An 18,658-nucleotide genomic window follows, 5' to 3' on the forward strand; every position below is an offset into this window, starting at 1 on the left:
TAATAATAATAAGTTTCATTTATATAGAGCATTTATCTTGTTTCATCCTTCTCAAATGACTCTTAAATAAACATTTGGATACAATTGGTAATCTGAACTGATTACATTATTACACATGTATTGAGACCTATTTGTGTAGCCTAGAGGTAAATGTTGTGCTGTAAGCGGTTTCTGTACCTCTGCAAAAACGAAACAAAAATTCCTTTTACGTTATTTGGCCAAGCCGACACTTCATTATATACAATACACAACATACAACTCGGCATGAGTTATTATGGAAACCATAAACGGCACCGATTACAAAATGTGGCTAAATACTTATTTTTATTTTTTAGTAGGTTTAACTTGCTTTATATGTTAAAACATCACATATTTAACAAAACAACCCAAATAAAGATTAATAATAAAAAGTTCAGAACTTTTATTGAAGCGAAAAGATAAGGTCTTTTATTTTAAAAAATGTGGGCGTGTCAGTAAATGTGTCAGTAAATAAACCCGGAAGTTCTCTACGTTCTCTTATCGAGGCGTTTGACGCGTGTAACCAAAGCAGTGAGACGACTCACCCACTGTCATTTCTGTAGCTTTTTTGCCGTGTTTTTGCACCTGAATTTAAAATGCCTCTTAATTTTGAGTTATGCCCCGGTCGCATGATCGGAGGAAACAACCCGTGTTTCATTATTGCAGAAATCGGACAGAATCATCAGGGAGACATTGAAATCGCCAAGAAAATGATCAAGATGGTTAAGGTAAGTGTGTATTTGTATTATCAACATCGATATAGTAAATTTGTATTGACGACTGTAAGCCTGGAAATTAAAATAATTGTTTCGGTAATTGTTTAGTTAGGGTTTGCAATAGTTTTTAAACGTAATTCGCAGCAGTCAGTGTGACAGTCAGTGCACGACAGTTGTTCAGGCTTAATCTGACACTGGGCATACAACACTTGGGGAAATTATCATTCAGAATGCATCATCTCAAAACACTTCCTCACACTTTGGAAGTTTGTCGTAGAGTAGTTTAAACCATAACTCTACATATAAAGCAGTTTAATAATCACCATACTATCTTTTACACGTTATACAGGTGCTATAAACATTTAAATTAGTTCTGATATTGATTTTAGTTTCTTTTCCGAAAGATACTAGTCCACTCCTAGAGTATACATTCTGTAAATTCCATTCATAATGGAATTATTGAATAAAAAAAAAAAAATTACACCATATTATCAGAAATAGTTCTTTTTAGATTGTACTGGTCACTTATGGTTGACTTTTCTTTTGTATAAAACAATTTTTTTTCTGTCATCTTTACATAAGGTCTCGTTGTTTTACTTTTCTGATATTATTTTAAAGTTTGTAAACTATTCCTCCTCTACTAGGACTGCGGGGCGGACTGTGCGAAGTTTCAGAAGAGTGAGCTGGAGTATAAATTCAACAAGAAAGCGCTGGAGCGGCCGTACACCTCCAAACATTCCTGGGGGAAAACATACGGAGAGCACAAGCGCCACCTGGAGTTCAGTCATGAGCAGTACAGAGAGCTGCAGCGGTACGCCAGAGAGCTGGGCATCTTCTTCACTGCGTCAGGAATGGACGAGGTGAGGCCAGAACGCATGCGCAAACTATTTTCATATGTTTGTTTTTTGGCTTTAGGCTTTCTGTTAGCTAGGAAATAAGACACGAGCCTGCCAAACTCATCGAATATTGATGTAATGAAATTCCAAAATGTCTTGTGTATTATTGTTTTATCTATCTTTACATCATATCTGCCCCTTACGTACGGTAGGGGTACCATGGTATTTTGATGGGCTATATATGGCACTAAACTATATTTGTATACCACAGCATTTACTTAGTACTTACCAAGAATGCAATCACATGTCAAAAAAAGAAAAGGAAAATAAATATGTTAATTGTAGTGTTTCTGTCTTTTAGATGGCTGTAGAATTCCTGCACGAGCTCAATGTGCCTTTTTTCAAAGTTGGATCTGGAGACACCAACAACTTCCCCTACCTCAAGAAAACTGCGCAAAAAGGTCTCCATAGTTTTTTCTTTATTTTCTATTTTAACAGGGGCAATGGACAGTCAATGACTGCCCCAGAATTAGCCACATTTCATCTGCAGTCCCTGGGCAGGAAAGACTAAAACACATTACTAAAGCATTCATCAGCAATAACATATACAATACAAATTCTCACCTAAAAAAAGAAAGTACATTCCAAATAATAATATAGTACAAAAACATAATTTCAAAAACATTTCCCTACAATGAATTTTACATCTAAAAAAAAAAACATGGGAAAGAAAAATAGAAAAGAAAAAAACTACCGAGATTAAATAACCAGATACTAAAGCACAAGATGTTCAATGATTACATGTTTGACTCCTCTTTATCCATATTTTTAAATGTAACTTAAATTGTGCTGTAAGACACATCTGATATTGGTTGGTATATTACTCGTTATTAACTTCTTTTTCAGAAAAAGCTGAAAGATCAAAATCACTAACTCTAAAATGTGCTTCACAATCACCTCTTGATGAAACTCTTGTTTGTCTTGTGTTCTTAGCACACAAAGAGACATCTTCATTATAAACCGATATTATTACAAACAATCAATAAGAGATATTGTACAATTATAAAATTGCTACTATTTTACTACCACTCAAGGGTTCCCGTAGATCTTTAAAAAGTCTTAATTTAAGTTAATAAAAACTCTTATTTTTATTTATGAGAGGTCTTAAATTTTAGAGGACACTTCGACTTCTAAATACTTTACCAAATTAAAACTAATTAGCATTATATGAGTTTATTATGCTTTCTTTGCGGCTTTTATTTGATTGTAAATCACCCAATAATGTGTTATTATTATTCTAATTTAATTTAATTTGAATGTTAGAATTTTCCATAAATTTATTAGATGTATGCATCACTTTTTATAAAAAGAAAATGCCCGCATATAGGTAAAATGCCCTTGGAAATCAATTTAAGGTGGCAAATATTGCCCCTTAATACAAAAGTACATTTCTGTCACTGATGTGAACTGACCGCCCCATAGAAAATGAATAATATGAATGTTTTTGTGAGTCAGCTGTCCACAACAGGCCTGAACCAGATGTGTGAAAAACACACTCAGCATTAGTGTTATCAACACTATTTGCACCCCTAATGTACAGTATTAATTTTTATTTCTTTTAAAAAGGTCTTAGAACCCTTTAAACAGCAACCCTGCCACACATATTTAAAAACGGCATATATATATATATTTTAAAAACAGATTGATAGTTTTATTCAGCTGATGCATTAAATTGATCAAAAGTTACAGTAAAGAGATGTATGTGCTAATTCATGTAAATTACATTTTCTTAATACTTATTATGAAACAAATATAACTTCTGATGCTTGTGTGTGTTCAGGACGTCCTATGGTTGTATCCAGTGGGATGCAGTCCATGGAGACCATGCGGCGAGTTTACAAGACCGTGAAGGAACACAACCAAAACTTCTGTATCCTGCAGTGCACAAGCGCATATCCACTGGAACCTGAGGACGTCAACCTGCGGGTTATCACGGTAGAGAAACCAGCTCTATGTACTCTCAGAAATCCAAGTACAGCGCATGTGTGTCAACATCAAAATCATTATGGTCTGCATTTCATGACCTACCTGAAAGTTTAAAACCTTACACTATATAATTATATCATTCGCTAAATTAAACATTATATCATTAGGATTAGATAAATGAATCTTGCATAACCATAAAGTAAAATTATGTATTATTTTTGTACTTTTTTTTTCCAACCTACAGGAATATCAAAAAGAATTTCCTGACATTCCCATTGGTTACTCAGGCCATGAAAGCGGGATCAGCATCACAGTGGGGGCAGTTGCATTGGGAGCAAAGGTCGTGGAGCGGCACGTGACCTTGGACAAGTCCTGGAAGGGCAGCGATCATGAGGCATCTCTGGTGCCGGAAGAGCTGGCGGAGCTGGTGCGATCCATCCGCACTGTGGAGAGAGCTTTGGGCACTGGGCTGAAACGCATGCTGCCCTGTGAGGTGCCATGCCATGATAAGGTACAATAAGAACCAGTTCGTCTACATGTCTACATGTTAATTAGTGGTGTTATGAGGCAAGCATAACTATTACTATTGCTCAAAATTGAATTATTTAATTATATTATTTTTTTATAGTATTGACCTTAACAATTATGCCACTTCAGTGTCAATTTAGTATTACCGGTAATTATTCACTATTATAATATTTATTAATTTTTTACTTTAATAATTTAGTTTTTATTAAATATTCTATTTAACTTTCATTTAATTTTATTTCAAGGTACACCATGTAACTTTTTTTTGTACAAAATTAACAAAATTCAATACATCATCAATAATTCTTCCAAAATGAGTTTTTGTCTAACTCTGATTCACTATGGTAAACCTGTTATAAGTGTTTATTACATGGCTCTGTGGAATACTTGATTCTGATTGGTCAATTGCACCATCCAGCGGTATGTTATTCCCAGATAACGCCCGCTAAAAAACATAACGCAGGCTCATCCGGGTTACTGAAGTCAGCAGCACTAAACGCTTGCTAGGAACGTTTTTCCTTAGTGGAAGTTTTGCATTTGGTGAGCTAATAAAATATTAAAACTCAGTCAAATCAATATTTTGTGTACAGTTATTTAATTATGCCATCCAGTATCATGGACTCGCTCTCTCTTGTTTCGTACAAACGCAGCTGCTGCCATTTTGTGACTATTGTTTTGTACACTGTTGGATGATAAGATACAAACAGGCACGATTTTAAAACAGTTTAATCTGAAATCAATATCTCTTATCTCCATAATTATTTATGTGGCGAAATGCTGTGTAATAAGTGGTATGACTGTACCGTATCTCTCAAATGTCCGTCTAGTTTGAACTTGCCGCGCCGGCAAATGCTCTCTCCGTGGAGGCTTTGCATTTAAAGAACTAATAAAATATTTAAACTCAGATCAATATTTCGTGTCTAATTATTTACTTATGGCCTTGTAATAAGCAGAATAATGTACATCCAGCCGGTTGTTATCTCAGAATGATGACGGAAAGCGTGACGGATGGTTTTCGCGAGAAGTTGCGTACATGCGTCACTCGCCCGTGTGTGTCTCATCATATCTGTAAATAGAGAAAAGTTGCTCTGGCTACTTTGACGGGTGTATGGTGTGGTTGTCTCAGAGGTTAGTTGTCACAACGAGCGAGAAAAGGTTGACATTGAGCATGCTAAATCTCAAACCTCCGGAGAATCACCCGTTTTAAACAAACGCTGAATAGAGTCTGCTGGCAAAAAGAGAAAAAACACGACAGAGCTCGTAATAAAACAAGAATCAACATTTGGCTTGGCTTTTCAGAGATGTCGAGAACTGAGGGATTTGAAATGTTGTAAAAGCGAAGTGGAGATGGTGTTTTTATTAGCAGTTGAGTAAGGTATTTTATTGAACGATAAATTGCCATATATAGCTCTCTAACAGAGTTCATTGCAAAGCATTATCTACTGTGAAGGGTCATTTCATTATGGGTTGTTGTAACTCTGGAGTTTATTTTCAAGGAATTACGATGTCTACTAATGGGTAAAGCTACTGTAACGTCTGCAGCTAGTCAGCTTGAGATCCTTTCCATCTAAACTGGTTGTGTCTCTTAAGCCTAGTAGGGAATGTTTTATGAGCAGTATGATAATCTCCCTCTTTTTTTTTAGTTATGAGAGAGAACCATGTTCATCCGCACAGTCACGCAGAGCCGAAAAGTTACATAGTGTACCTTTCAGTTTTAGTTTGAGTAATTTTAGTACTTTTAGTACAACTTATGTTATTTTAGTTTCTTTTTCTAACTTATTTCATTTTAATTTTACGTTTTTCATTAAAATATTTTATCTCAGATTTATTTCAATTAACAAAAACTGTTTTAAAGTTTTTTTCTTGGTTTTATTTCTTGATAACTAACAGCACTTTGTTACACATATGATGCCTCAAATCATTTGACTTGTTGAGGAAGTGTGTGCTATAGCGCTTTCTCTGTCTCTGTGTTATTTTTCACATTCCTCTTGACCCCCTACTCCAACTCATCAGTTTTTTACAACTCCATTCTCTTTCCTTCTAATGTTGCATTCCTGGTCTTGCCCCATTTCCTCCTGTCTTAACTTTTCTTCCGTTTTACCATCAAATACATCTGTTTGTCTGTTTGCTACCCTTTCATTCTTAACTTTGCTTCCTCTGAAATGTTTTTTTTTTTTACGTCAGTGGGATGTTATGTTATGTTTTGAACAGCACAACCACATTGTCTTCAAGTAATCTGCTCTGTCAGAACATTCCTGTAATTCTTCTTCTCCATCGTTCACTCATTTCTAGCTCGGGAAGTCTGTGGTTGCAAAGACCGCCATCCCGAAAGGTACAGAACTAACCCTTGACATGCTGGCTGTGAAAGTAGCTGAACCCAAGGGTGTAGCTCCAGAAGACATCTTCCAGCTGGTGGGGAAGAAAGTGACGATAGATTTCGAGGAGGACGAGAGCATCACTGAGGATGCAATTGACAACTATAGCAAAAAAGCCAAAGCTTGAGGAAAACTGTCTCTGCATGTGATTCTTGATCAGGCTGGAAAGAAATGAAAAGTTTCAGCCAAAAATAAAATGCATTATACAACAACCTTGGTTAAAAAGGCTCTGTTTTGTCTGTCAGGCAGACAAAGACATGCTACAATACAACAAATGCTGTATATATCATCAGACCCATTTTTTCCTGTTTATATGGGTTATTATTTGCCAAATACTGTTGAATAAACAAAAAATAAAATGGAAACATGGAAATCTGTCTCATTTTAAAAATGAATTAAAGGTAATAATTGAAAATTATGGAATTTAATTGGACATTTGCCACAGTATGGTTCTTCTTTTTTGGATATATTCCATTGTAGTAGCACAGTTGTCTTGGTGTAATATTTACATACCATGGTACATGAATATGGTATTAATTTAGCAGGATAATAACACATTTAAATATATTTTAGCCTAAAATGACACACACATCTTATCAATTGACCTTAAAGATCCAGCTTGAGTCTATCATTGAGGGACACTACACTGTCAGTTTTTCCTGATAAAGCCTTTTTATATTCATTAGACTGATACGTATGCAATCCCATTTTGCTGCAACGCCCTATCAGGGCACGCTGTTGGTCACGGGATTCGCACAGCCACGGTTTAGTCATTTCATTGGTCGTCGACTTAACTCCTCGTCATTTGTATGGGCAGTAGACCTGTCGATCAAAAATACACAACTCTAATTGGCTGAGCTTCGTTTCTTTCGGGTCCGTTCACTCGTAAGCACCTCCCCCGCTGACATTGGAGTCGTCGACGAGGAAGACAGTAGAGTGATTTGTGTTTTTCAGTTGCTCTCACTCTAAACACATTAAGCGAGCCATGGACGATTTTGATATGCTCAGTGCCCCCCAAGGAAGCGCAGGAAACGGTGTGGGGGCAGACGAGGACCCGGCGGCAGCATTTCTGGCCCAGCAAGAGAGTGAGATCGCGGGCATCGAGAATGACGAGGGCTTCAGCATCCTGGACAGCGGAGATGTGCCTTCATCCCTGAGCCAAGACCAGGACGGTGTGTTTACACGGCAGGTCTTTAACACGAGATAGACAAAAAAAAAAAAAAGAAAAAAAAAGAAGACGATGAAAATAATAATTTTAATCTTATAACCGACTGTTTTACTCGCTCGTTAGCCAGCTAGCCTTCATTCAGAGCTCTATATGTAGCTATATGAAGTAACGGAGTGTGTGTGTAAATAATACGTTACGTGCTTCGCTGTTTATATTAGATAACACTGCAAAAGATGCATCCAAATACGTTAGCCGTTTACATGTTCTAATGGTTTACATACTGGTAGTTAAAAGAAGCAGGAAAATGGCGTTGTCTGTTGGTACCTCAGCTCTTTATGAGACTCCCTTTAGTGGACCTCGCAACGGTTTAATCGTAATTTTATTTGGCTTTAAGATATAACGTTATATATAAAATGTCCTTTATGAGACACATATGTATCGCTTTTTGTCTAGATTGATTACTCTAGTAGTGCTGATTGAATCCGCGAAATTCAAGTCCTTTTTAACGCGGTTTATATTATACAATGACCTTTAGACTGAAGGCTGTGTGTGTGTGTGTGTGTGTTCAGTTCCTTTAGTCTTTATACTGGAGTGAGATATGGTTATATGGCAGGACCACTGCTGTGTCTCGAAATCTATTGAGATGCCTATTTAGGCAGAATTTTAGGCCATCAAAGACGCCTTCGAACGTTCCTGAATGTTTATAAGTTATTTAATAATAAAAATGCTTGAATGTTCGAACGCATCGTGATCCACGAAAATGAGTGATTCCAACGCCAGAAATGTTCGAAAGCGGCTATAAATGGCCAGAAATGCGCCCCTGCCATGTTCATAAATGCTTGATTCGAACGAATAGAAATATTCGATGCGAATTGCCTATAACGGTCAGAAATTCATTCGAACTCGCAATTATGATGACCAAAAAGGTTTGTTTGGAAGATTCAAAACTGTCTCTAATGCCCAAGAATAAACTGTTCTGAACTCTGAAGTGAAGCCAAATATATATATATATATATATATATATAAATAATTAGGGCTGTCAAAAGATTAATCGCGATTAATCGCATCCAAAATAAAAGTTTGTGTTTAAATAATATATGTGTGTGTACTGTGTATAATTAAATTTGTATATATAAATACACACACATGCGTGTATATATTTAAGAAAAAATTGTAATTTATATATAAAAAAAATATATTTATATATAATATAAATTATATATACAGTATATGTATGCAAATATTTCTTAAATATATACATGCATGTGTGTGTATTTATATATATACAAAATAATTATACAGAGTACACACACATATATTATGTAAACACAAACTTTTATTTTGGATGCGATTAATCGCGATTAATCTTTTGACAGCCCTAAAATAAATAAATAAATAAATATGAATGATTCGAATGCATTTGTACTGTAATACCCAAAAATGTTTCAAACGCACATGTGATGCCCAAAATTACATTTACGCGTTTTGTAGATGCCTTTATCTATTAAGTTACAACTTGTGTTGAATTCAAGGTATAGGCTGCATTTTATTAGTCTACTACACCCTCAAAATAAGTTCAAAATTATCTATTTAAGTAGGCAACTCGCTAGGCTCCCAGACATAGATTTCCATCACACGGATCTTATAGCTGAATTAATCTCTAGAGCTAGGCTACCTAAATAATTGTACCATATCTAATTAAATTGAATCCATACAATGACTGAAATTAGTATATTTTGGAGGCCTTGGGTTAGTAAACACTGAGTTCTATGGTTAAAAAAATCAGTTTGCATTTTAAAATTAAATGTGCCGTTTTGGTCTTAACCCTCTGGGGTCTGGGCTGTTTTTGGGGCCCTTGAGATGTTCTGACATGCCCTGACATTTGTGCTTTTTTCAGTTGCTTATAAACATATTAATGGCAAAGGTGTAAATTCACTCTATAAAGCACAAACAGGGCTACCATAATATGTGAGCCATGTGTATGTACATGTTTTCATTTTTGAGAGAATAATGTTTATGCGTGGTTATTGAAAAAAATAAAAAATAAAAATTCTGAAATAAGGCCACAAAACACATAGTAAATATGTGTCAATAAGACTTTTGACAAATGGATGTCCTCGCCTAGTGTTTTTTCTTCAAAATTATGTGAAAATAGTCTTGCTTTATCGTTCACATAAAACCATACATTGATTTAAATTGATGTAAAACAGGTTTTGCTTGGAAAGCCAATATGCGAGGGGGAGGAGTAGTTTACACCTTAGATTACAGTGTCCCACCCACTTTGCATAATGATGAGCCATTCACTCAGGTGTGAAACTGACTGAGCCACAATACAAGAACAACAGATATATTTAGAAGACTTATATTGACCATTTAAGATTTTGCTTACATCTATCTTGTAAATATGTTTTGCTATTTTATTAAAAAGGTTACAATTACAACAATAATTACAATTTCAACAATATTTCAAGTGTACTCTTTCTTTGTAAAAAAAAAAAAAAGATTATAGGCCTACATTTTATCTATGTATTCATATTTCAGTCGATTTTTACTCATCTCAGTAGCAATTCAGTTTGCTAAAACATCATCATTCATTCACACACGCGATTTAAATTTAACTTCTGGCAAAGATGAAGTTGACGATAGGCTATTGACTCGCGATCTTCGCAGTAGGCTAGTGTTTTGGATGGTTTGTTTAGAACCAGCTTTCTGTAAATATATTTCACATTTTTTAGACATGTGAGGCAAGTATAGGCTACGGTCTGGTTCATGATGATCTCCAGTTCAAGCACCTTATGTTGTGATTGCTAGCCTATATTTACTTTAAATCCAGGAAATTTGTTAATGAAAAAATTATTAAAATTAAGATACAATTGATACAAAACGAAATTGGTTTTAAAGAAAGGATTTGTACTTTCTGTTTTGAGGTCTCTGTGAAAGTTTGAAAGTCTTTTAGTGCTTTTTTTAGAGCGCTCGCGTCCATAATGGAGAACTGTCACGTAATGTTGTTTTTTTCCTCATAAATGCGAACACGAAAAATAAAAGACAAAAGACTTTTAAGTAAAACTTACTCTGAAATTGTGTTCTCGGCGGAATTCGCTCTTCAAAATGCTGCCGTTCGTCCTCTGAGGAAAAGGTGCATTCTTCCTCGCTGTCCAGAATCATCTGAAGGGAGTCTTTATTACCGGAGAAGCGTGTCATACTCAAAACGCGATGAACTATCAGTCTGAATTCTGATGAACAAACTGTGTTTTTATGGCATTGATCGGGGGGCGTATGCGATGCATACTAGATCAGGTAAACTATTTACATGTGAATCGCGCCGGGGGCGGGGCGGCTGCAGCTCATTTAGAGATAATGAAGGGAGAAGGAAAAACGGTACCTCTCCTTGCTTTCAAAGGGATTACATGAGTTAAAAACATTTGTTTTTTATATAAATTACTTCATTTAAAAGAGGAGATTTCAAGCTTCATAAAGACATATCTCACGTGCCTGTGTGAGAAGTATTCGCTGAGTTATGATTCATTTTCGGACGCGTTTCAGAATGGACTACACGGACAGAGAGAAGGCAGAACTCGCTTCGTGATTATTTTTCTTTATTTGGCAAAAAGCACAACATTTTGTTTTTATTGTGAGTATACACAAAAATAATACACATTTAACAGAATCGATTGATGTATGAAACTTGTTTTATAAAATCAAAGTCAAAAGAGTATTTGGGGTCTCAATTCAACTCATAAGGAAAAAAGCGAGCAGATCACGCCGGCGTGATCTCCGACCTCTGAGGGTTAATGTAGTTTAATTCCAGTAAGGAGAATATTACCAGTCAGCTGAAGTGTCTGGTATTCCATTTTTTACTGGCCGTTGGCTTGAATGTTTCTCTGGCCGAAAGGTTTGAATAAATGATGATGGGGATGTAGTTTCGCTGGCACAAAGGCACAGTCTGACTTAGGTCTAGGATGACTGAAGACAACAGTCTTGGAAGCGCAGTGCATTGCAGTGTGCAGAAAATCAGTCAGGCCTGCATACAGTACTTTCTGTTCATAAAAACAGTCTTGGGTTAAAAATTGATTTGCATGTGTTAAATATTTGATCTCTTATTACTGCTTGTGTGTTAACGTAAGCATTGCTTAAGGAAAATGTTCAAGTGATCAAATCACTTCTTGTGAAGAGAGGTTGCATAATGTTTTTCACTGACTCAGGAAAGAAGTCAGCAAAACCAGAGACCTAGGCAGGAGGAAAACTGTATCCTGTCCATGAATTCAACACTAAAGTAAAGCTTTATGGACAACACATTATTGCAAATTAACTACTGTTCCTTAAATACTCTTTTATTTGGCCGTGATTTCCTAAGTAACTTACATTGCATTCAATTATACATCCCCAACCCCCCAAATCATGCATTCCCTGGGAATTGAACACATGACCGTGGCATTGTTAGTGCCATGCTCTACTGCTTGAGCTACAGGAAGGCTGAACAGCCTTGCAAGGCATTTCACTCAACAACTATACTGAGGATAATTAATACAGACAAACTGTATGAAATGCATGAAAAATTGACTAGACTGTTTTAACACCTCCATGTTTTTTTCTTTCTTTTATCTTGGCAGGAGCAGTGAATGGAGATCTGCATGGGGTAAGACCTTGAAGACTTCTTGCCTGTATTCCATCAAACTCACAGTCACAATCTGTTAATATTATGACATTTGATTTAGAGTTGTCTCTTGCATGTTTTTATATAGCTGCATTTTCACTGCAAAGACTGCGTTGGGTTATGTGTGGATGGACATATGATAGCAGATGATAGGAAATAAGACGTGCAGGTCTGCATTACAACAGAACAAAAAACTAAATCTAAATCTAGACTTGCTTTAAACTTTTGATTCCTTTCAAGCACTGCTTCTAAATAGCTGAAAGCTGATGTGTGTATATTTGTATAACCACTATAAAGCCAGTTTCATATTTGATGCATGAATTTCTAAGGCTTCTAAATGATCTGAAATATCTGTTGTAGACAATCTATTACATGCTGCTCTCTGATTGATAGTTCATACTTTTTTACGAGGTGAAATGCCTTTTAGTATAATTGTTAAAATGTCCATCTTCAGTTTTTGGTACGTGTCTTTTGCTGTGAAATCTTTAATGATTTTTATAAAGTAAATGTACAGTTACTTTTATATTGTTAGTGTTTCAAGATGAACATTTACTGGACTGAACTAACTTAGGTTTATAATCCATACATTATTATTATTATTTTTTTGTATTTTTTTTTTTGAGAAATCATGTTTGAAAGTAAATATGAAGTATGATGCAATAAGCTTTTGAGGAATGTTTATTTGTATGTCTCCATAATTTATGTTTGTGATCATTATATGTATATGATCAAAACTGCAAAGCTTTGATCATAAAACTAACATATTGGGAGACATGGTGACATCTGATTTTCATATGCATTTCATCTGCTATACTTTTATAAAAATATGATTTACATTACAGTCTATCAAAATGTCATCTTACTTTTTGGCCATTTAAATATCACCAAATTGCATAGTTTTGCTCCATTTTGGTCTCTGAAATTTTTAAATATATATTATATATAAATACAATGCATAAAACACACTTGCAGTTTAATTCTGACTTGTTTAATACGTCAGGCTTTGCTGGGTTAAATTAGCCTGTGAGCTGGATAGTGAAGGCCCATTTACCAGTCACTGTTTTTTTTTGTTTTGTTTTTTTTCTTCTTCTTCTTTTTTTAATTCAAATATGTGACCCTGGATCACAAAACCAGTCTTAAGTCGCATGGGTATTGTATGGGTCAAAATTATAGATTTTTCTTTTATGGCAAAATCATTATGATATTAAGTAAAGATCATGTTCCATTAAGATATTTTGTAAATTTCCTACCGTAAATATATAAAACATTTATTTTTGTGAGTGAATGCAGCACAATCGCGGACAGAAATTAACAACTTTAAAGGAGATTTTCTCAATGTTTGGATTTTTTTGCACCCTCAGATTCCAGAATTTCAATAGTTGTATCTCGACCAAATACTGTCCTATCATAACAAACCACCATACATCAATGGAAAGCTTATTTATTCAGCTTTCATATGATGTATAAATCTCAATTTCATAAAATTGACCCATGTGACTGGTTTTGTGGTCCAGGGTCACATATATGCAATAATTGATTTAATATAATTGACAAATCACTGATCCAAACTAAAGAAGCTGATGCACTAAAGAAGTGTATCAACTAAATGGTGTACTGTGATTTGTATGGTTCTTTGCCGTGTGTGTTTTGTAGGAGAGCAATGGTCCTTCAGACGTGTATGCGGCCATCTCCAGTGTGGATCGGTTGCAGGCCGAGCCGGAGAGCTTGAGGAAGTGGAGAGAGGAGCAGCGCGAGAGGCTGGAGGAGCTTGGTAACTTGAGCAGAGATGTAGATGTTATTCTTAAGATATTGAAACATTTCATCTATGGCTGACTGATATTCCTCTGCTGTTTTTCAGACGCTAACTCACGCACGCAGGAGGTCGAGTGGAAGGAGAAAGCAAAGCTGGAGCTGGAGGAGTGGCACCTCAGGCAGAACGAGCAGCTGGAGAAGACCAAAGTGAACAACAGGTAGCCTACACGACACTGTTCGAGCAGCTGAAGTCTAGAAGTGAGCCCTTTCTGTCTTTTGCTGTCTGGTTACAAAAGCACTAGAAAGTGCACGGCCCCTCCATCGTACTCGACAGCAAGGTGTATGCTGGGTCACAGTGTATACAATACACTCATACAGATTTAGAATAACATGAGAGTGAATAAAGGATTCATGATCATTTTTGAGTGAACTATTCATATTTAAACCAGCATAATGGCAACCATTTTGTTATTTTGCGGTGCTAATAATGTGAGAACAGTGAAGAGGCAGATTTGAGATTCTGACCTTGAATGATCATGTGATTGTGGACATTTCTGTGTTTTGGTCACATGATCATGCCTGGTCCAATCTGAAAAAGATGCCATATCTATGATTGGCACCAGATGTTGTATTCAGCTATTAGAATAAAATAAGGAGTTCCTTGTAAAGCTCTTTCTGCTTCAGGGAAGCATCTGAATGAACTTTACAGTTAGACGTGCTGAATAGGATTCAATCCAATTTTGTATTAAAAAGAACGCTAGTGAGTCAAAAGTACAATTTTCTATTTTAGTTTCAAGTGCATATGTTTTGTGCTTCCCCATTCAGTCCTAGAGAAATTTGAGTATGTTTTGGTACAAATAAAAATGACTTCGTCTTAAACCTCTTTCTGTATGTATATCTGTCCTCATTCCTTAGAATGTGAAGTTGTTCTCTTAATTCCTTATTTATTTGTCCTGTTTGTCTCTGTCTTTCTCTCGTGTGCCGTGTTGTCCACTTTTTTTGTACTTGGCCTGGTGTTAACACTGGTATGGTAACACTGCAGTGTGTTTTGACTCTGTATGAGTGTTATTTTTCTCCTTTTTACCACTCTCTCTGTTCTCTCCTGCTTCGCTGCTCTCCTCTGGGACTCCCAGGGTGCTGGATGAGGATTTCTACAAACAACCCTTCGCTGATCTGATTGGTTATGTGTATGTTGCTAAACTAACATCCTTTCTTTTCACATGCATTTCTCATTAACTCATTTTCCTGCATCTCATCTTTTTTCATAACCTGTTACTCTTACTCATTTCTAACCAAATACTTAGTTAACTTCATATTTAAAACCAGGGTGATTTAGTTTTTGTCAAAGACTAATTGGACAAATAATTCTGCACAATATGCATGTTGTCCATCATCCCCCCCCCCATTATGGTTAAGTTCATAGCAGATTTTATATCCGTCTTACCCACTAAGTCATTTCGTATTTGTCTTTTTTTATTATTTTTATTTAGTTATTTTTTCATGGTCATTTATAAAAAGTATGAAAACCCATTTTTTCTCATGTTTGTGTCATGCATTTGCCATAATGTCTGCACTTTGTTTACATTCAAGATATGATGTCTAAACATTTGTATAAATTGTGAGATTTAATGTTATTTTTTTGTCTAACATGTATTATTAATTGAGATTTATTGATTTATACTAGCACAATTTATTTAGTGCAGTAGTAGTGTATCTGTAATACAGCAGTAGTGACTTTCTAAGCAACTACGTCTCTGGCTCGTATCAAAGCCAACCCATAGTAAACCAGCCAGTAGTATAATTGCTAAAAATATAAATACTTATTTTGCTTATAGATTTTTTTTTTTTTAATGTGTTGCCAAATTTGGCAGGATAAAGCAATGATTTCTAAATCTTATTGTCTTTGGATTTACATATTTTTTCCTTTATTCCTAAAGGTGCACTAGGTCATTTCTTTCAGTGCAATTTATAGAAATGCATGTATTAAGTATATTATTATCTATATACAGAAAAAATAGCTGATTTTATTTTGGCCACATTTTCTCCAAATAAATTGAAAAATTGAAATCTATTGGCAAGGCTTTCAGTTGATTTACATGCTAACTTTAACCAGTTCTGTTAATCTTCCTTTGGTTGGTCAAATATTGAGTGATTCCATTTTTTAGTTTAAACCAAGACTTGGTGCACCTTTATCTCATGGCTGGTGTTTTGGGCTGGACACCTAGTTGCTTCCGTTAGATGGAGTATTGTAGAGTACGGTGTGTCTAGGTTGAGCAAAGCTGTCCCAGGCTAGAACTGTAACTGTCCTCTTAGTTCTGCAGCCCTCATATTCATCATGGACCTCTTTACTGCTTCTGCCTATTCTGCAGAGCTATTGTAAACATTAGCTGCTTTTCTTTTGCTTGGTAAATGTCTCTCAACTGAAGCGCCAGTTGAGATCGCCGACCGCCGCAAGCGGCGCGTACGTCAATGACGGCTGCAAGCTAAGCGCACATAGAAGCACTCCTATGATGACTTGGGTTTTGAACAGTGCATGCCTGCTTTGGTCATCTGCATAAATCTCATTTCTTTTGGTTTTCTATATATCTGACTTGTGATCTGTTTCTCCTTGTTTTTCTTTTCTCTATGCACCTTTAAGCACTCACATTAACCATCCTTGCTACCGCCTAGACCAGTTAAGTAAAAAAAAAAAAAGCAAAAGAAAAATAAAGACAAGAAAACCAAATATGCTCAGGGAACAAACACCACTTATTGCAAAGTTATACACCAATGAATTGCTGTCTTTATTATCAACATGTTTCTGCTAAAGTTAAGATTCTAGATGTCCTTTTGTGGTGATGTGTTGGTGCACTAGTCCTGTACGTTGATGTAGTTGATTGTGACCGTGATTTACCTCATTGGCTTTCATACCCATTTTGCTGTGTATACTGTGTGATAGTGGAGAGGCTAATGCAACTCTACTGGACTGAGTCCACGGCAGCGGAAAGGGTTGGTAACGGGCCGGGAGGAAACGGGAATAGTCGAATATGGTCTCAAAAAGCTCTCCGAAGATTTTTGTTAAGAGCTCTTTAGCGTTTGGCTTGCCAGAAACTTGGTTTAGTTGCCCCATGCTCAGCAGAAGGCCCCGCTTTTGGTCACTGCCAACGCATGGCACGTTCAGCCTTTGCACAAAGATTTACTGGTTAAAATAAGCTAATCGGCCTGTCAATCGCTGCGTTGAAGGTTTATTAGCGTACGTGATTCCTTGACATTCTTCTGACCACCAAGAGATGAGGAATGTCCCACAATACAAGGACTTTCAAAGTACACCAAATTGTTTTAACCAACTGAATCGCTGCAAAATTTGATTGTGGCTGTTCTGGAACCTTTTCCTGCCTGTAAGATCAAGACTAGTTCTGGTAATGGTGGGTTGGGGGCATGATGCTCAAACTACCATCTGTTTTGGATGTGGTCACCTGAAGAATGTCTCTTTATGAATGTATTGTTGGATGGAAATAACCATTGTTTTTCACCTAGACACAGAGCTGCTTTGGTACACTTGCCTCTGACCTCCTAACAAAGCACCTCGCAAAACATCTTTGGGTGAACAAGTTTTCAAAACCTATGTTGAGTTTGCATAGTCATTTGTCAACTACAAAGTCAATTAATGATGGAAACATTTCTTAGCCAATTAGATATCACAGTTCTCGAGGAGGTCAGCGGTTGTGTGCTTAAGCGGGACGTGTCTGAGAGTGTTTTCCGGTTTCTGTCCGAAGCTGATTGTGGTTTCTCGTCGGCAGGGCGGCTGAGGAAGCCATGGTGTCGGAGCTTGACGAGAACAGCCCTGGCACAGAATGGGAGCGTGTGGCGCGCCTTTGTGATTTCAATCCCAAGTCCAGCAAGCAGGCCAAGGACGTCTCCCGCATGCGCTCAGTCCTCATCTCCCTGAAACAGACCCCTCTCGTCCGCTAAGCTCCGCCCCTGGAGACCTCAAAACCACAAGTCCCAGCAGCCATTGGGTTTCACGACATTGATTCCTTTGTGGTTCCCATCCTAATGGCTTGGAGCTCAATTTCCATATATAAATGATCTATATTATATTATTACATAATATGATATAGGTATATCTATATATTCCATCTATAAATATATACATATATATAACAATGTTCAGATTGTTTTTATTTTTGGTGTCTATTTTAAGGACCAAACTTCATGTTAATTTTTCCATGTAGACACAGTGTGTGGCATTGAGACACTATCTATGCATTGCCTTCCTAAGATGTTTCGGGAATATAGTACTAATTGTCTTGTGTATGTTGTATACAGATGGTGGATCTATCCTGTGTGTGTGTAACTATGTACATAAAGACCGGTCCTCTACACTTCATTGTAAGATTATGGCAAAAGTTGTTGATGAACAGAGCTGTGCCCCAGTAAATGTCACCTCATGTTGTCCATTCTGTTTCAGTATGATTAAACACATTTGAAATGTTAAGTGTTTGTGTTATTTGGCCGGGGAACAAATATTACCATTGTACTTACCTAAAAGCTTGCCAATTTGCCAAAATTCTGGTGTATTTAGCTCAATTTACACAATTTAATGGATTCAATTAATAATTCTAAATCGAAATATTTTGTAGGGA

At 36.3% G+C, this 18,658-nt stretch overlaps 2 protein-coding genes across 6 annotated transcripts; both read left to right on the forward strand.

Annotated features, from left to right (window-relative positions):
* The first annotated feature begins 472 nt into the window (after nt 1-472).
* Nucleotides 473-6,978, forward strand: nansa (N-acetylneuraminic acid synthase a). Its single transcript, XM_081361105.1, has 6 exons — nt 473-746; nt 1,379-1,594; nt 1,932-2,031; nt 3,411-3,565; nt 3,801-4,067; nt 6,377-6,978. The coding sequence occupies exons 1-6, from the start codon at nt 615-617 to the stop codon at nt 6,584-6,586; spliced, it is 1,080 nt and encodes a 359-aa protein (XP_081217231.1). The 5' UTR covers nt 473-614; the 3' UTR covers nt 6,587-6,978.
* Nucleotides 6,979-7,332: 354 nt separating this feature from the next.
* clta (clathrin, light chain A) lies at nt 7,333-18,504 on the forward strand. Of its 5 annotated transcripts, none has more exons than XM_081360640.1 (7): nt 7,365-7,631; nt 12,238-12,263; nt 13,935-14,052; nt 14,140-14,251; nt 15,167-15,220; nt 16,672-16,707; nt 17,813-18,504. In XM_081360640.1, exons 1-7 carry the CDS (start codon nt 7,445-7,447, stop codon nt 17,982-17,984), a joined length of 705 nt encoding a protein of 234 aa, XP_081216766.1. In that variant the 5' UTR covers nt 7,365-7,444; the 3' UTR covers nt 17,985-18,504. The 5 variants fall into 5 exon arrangements, with proteins under 5 accessions (XP_081216769.1, XP_081216770.1, XP_081216766.1 ...); XM_081360641.1 differs by having other exon boundaries at nt 12,244-12,263; XM_081360642.1 differs by lacking the exon at nt 16,672-16,707.
* Nucleotides 18,505-18,658: the final 154 nt, after the last annotated feature.

The sequence above is a fragment of the Scardinius erythrophthalmus genome, assembly GCF_964197995.2.
Source record: "Scardinius erythrophthalmus genome assembly, chromosome: 3".
Taxonomy (NCBI): Eukaryota; Metazoa; Chordata; class Actinopteri; order Cypriniformes; family Leuciscidae; genus Scardinius; species Scardinius erythrophthalmus.

Coding starts and splice junctions, on each gene's coding strand:
- nansa (XM_081361105.1), top strand. CDS start 615: ATGCCTCTTAATTTTGAGTTATGCCCCGGTCGCATGATCGGAGGAAAC. Junction 2,032..3,410: donor CAAGAAAACTGCGCAAAAAG/GTCTCCATAGTT, acceptor GTGTGTGTTCAG/GACGTCCTATGGTTGTATCC. Junction 4,068..6,376: donor AGGTGCCATGCCATGATAAG/GTACAATAAGAA, acceptor ACTCATTTCTAG/CTCGGGAAGTCTGTGGTTGC.
- clta (XM_081360640.1), top strand. CDS start 7,445: ATGGACGATTTTGATATGCTCAGTGCCCCCCAAGGAAGCGCAGGAAAC. Junction 14,053..14,139: donor CGAGAGGCTGGAGGAGCTTG/GTAACTTGAGCA, acceptor GCTGTTTTTCAG/ACGCTAACTCACGCACGCAG. Junction 16,708..17,812: donor CCTTGCTACCGCCTAGACCA/GTTAAGTAAAAA, acceptor TCTCGTCGGCAG/GGCGGCTGAGGAAGCCATGG.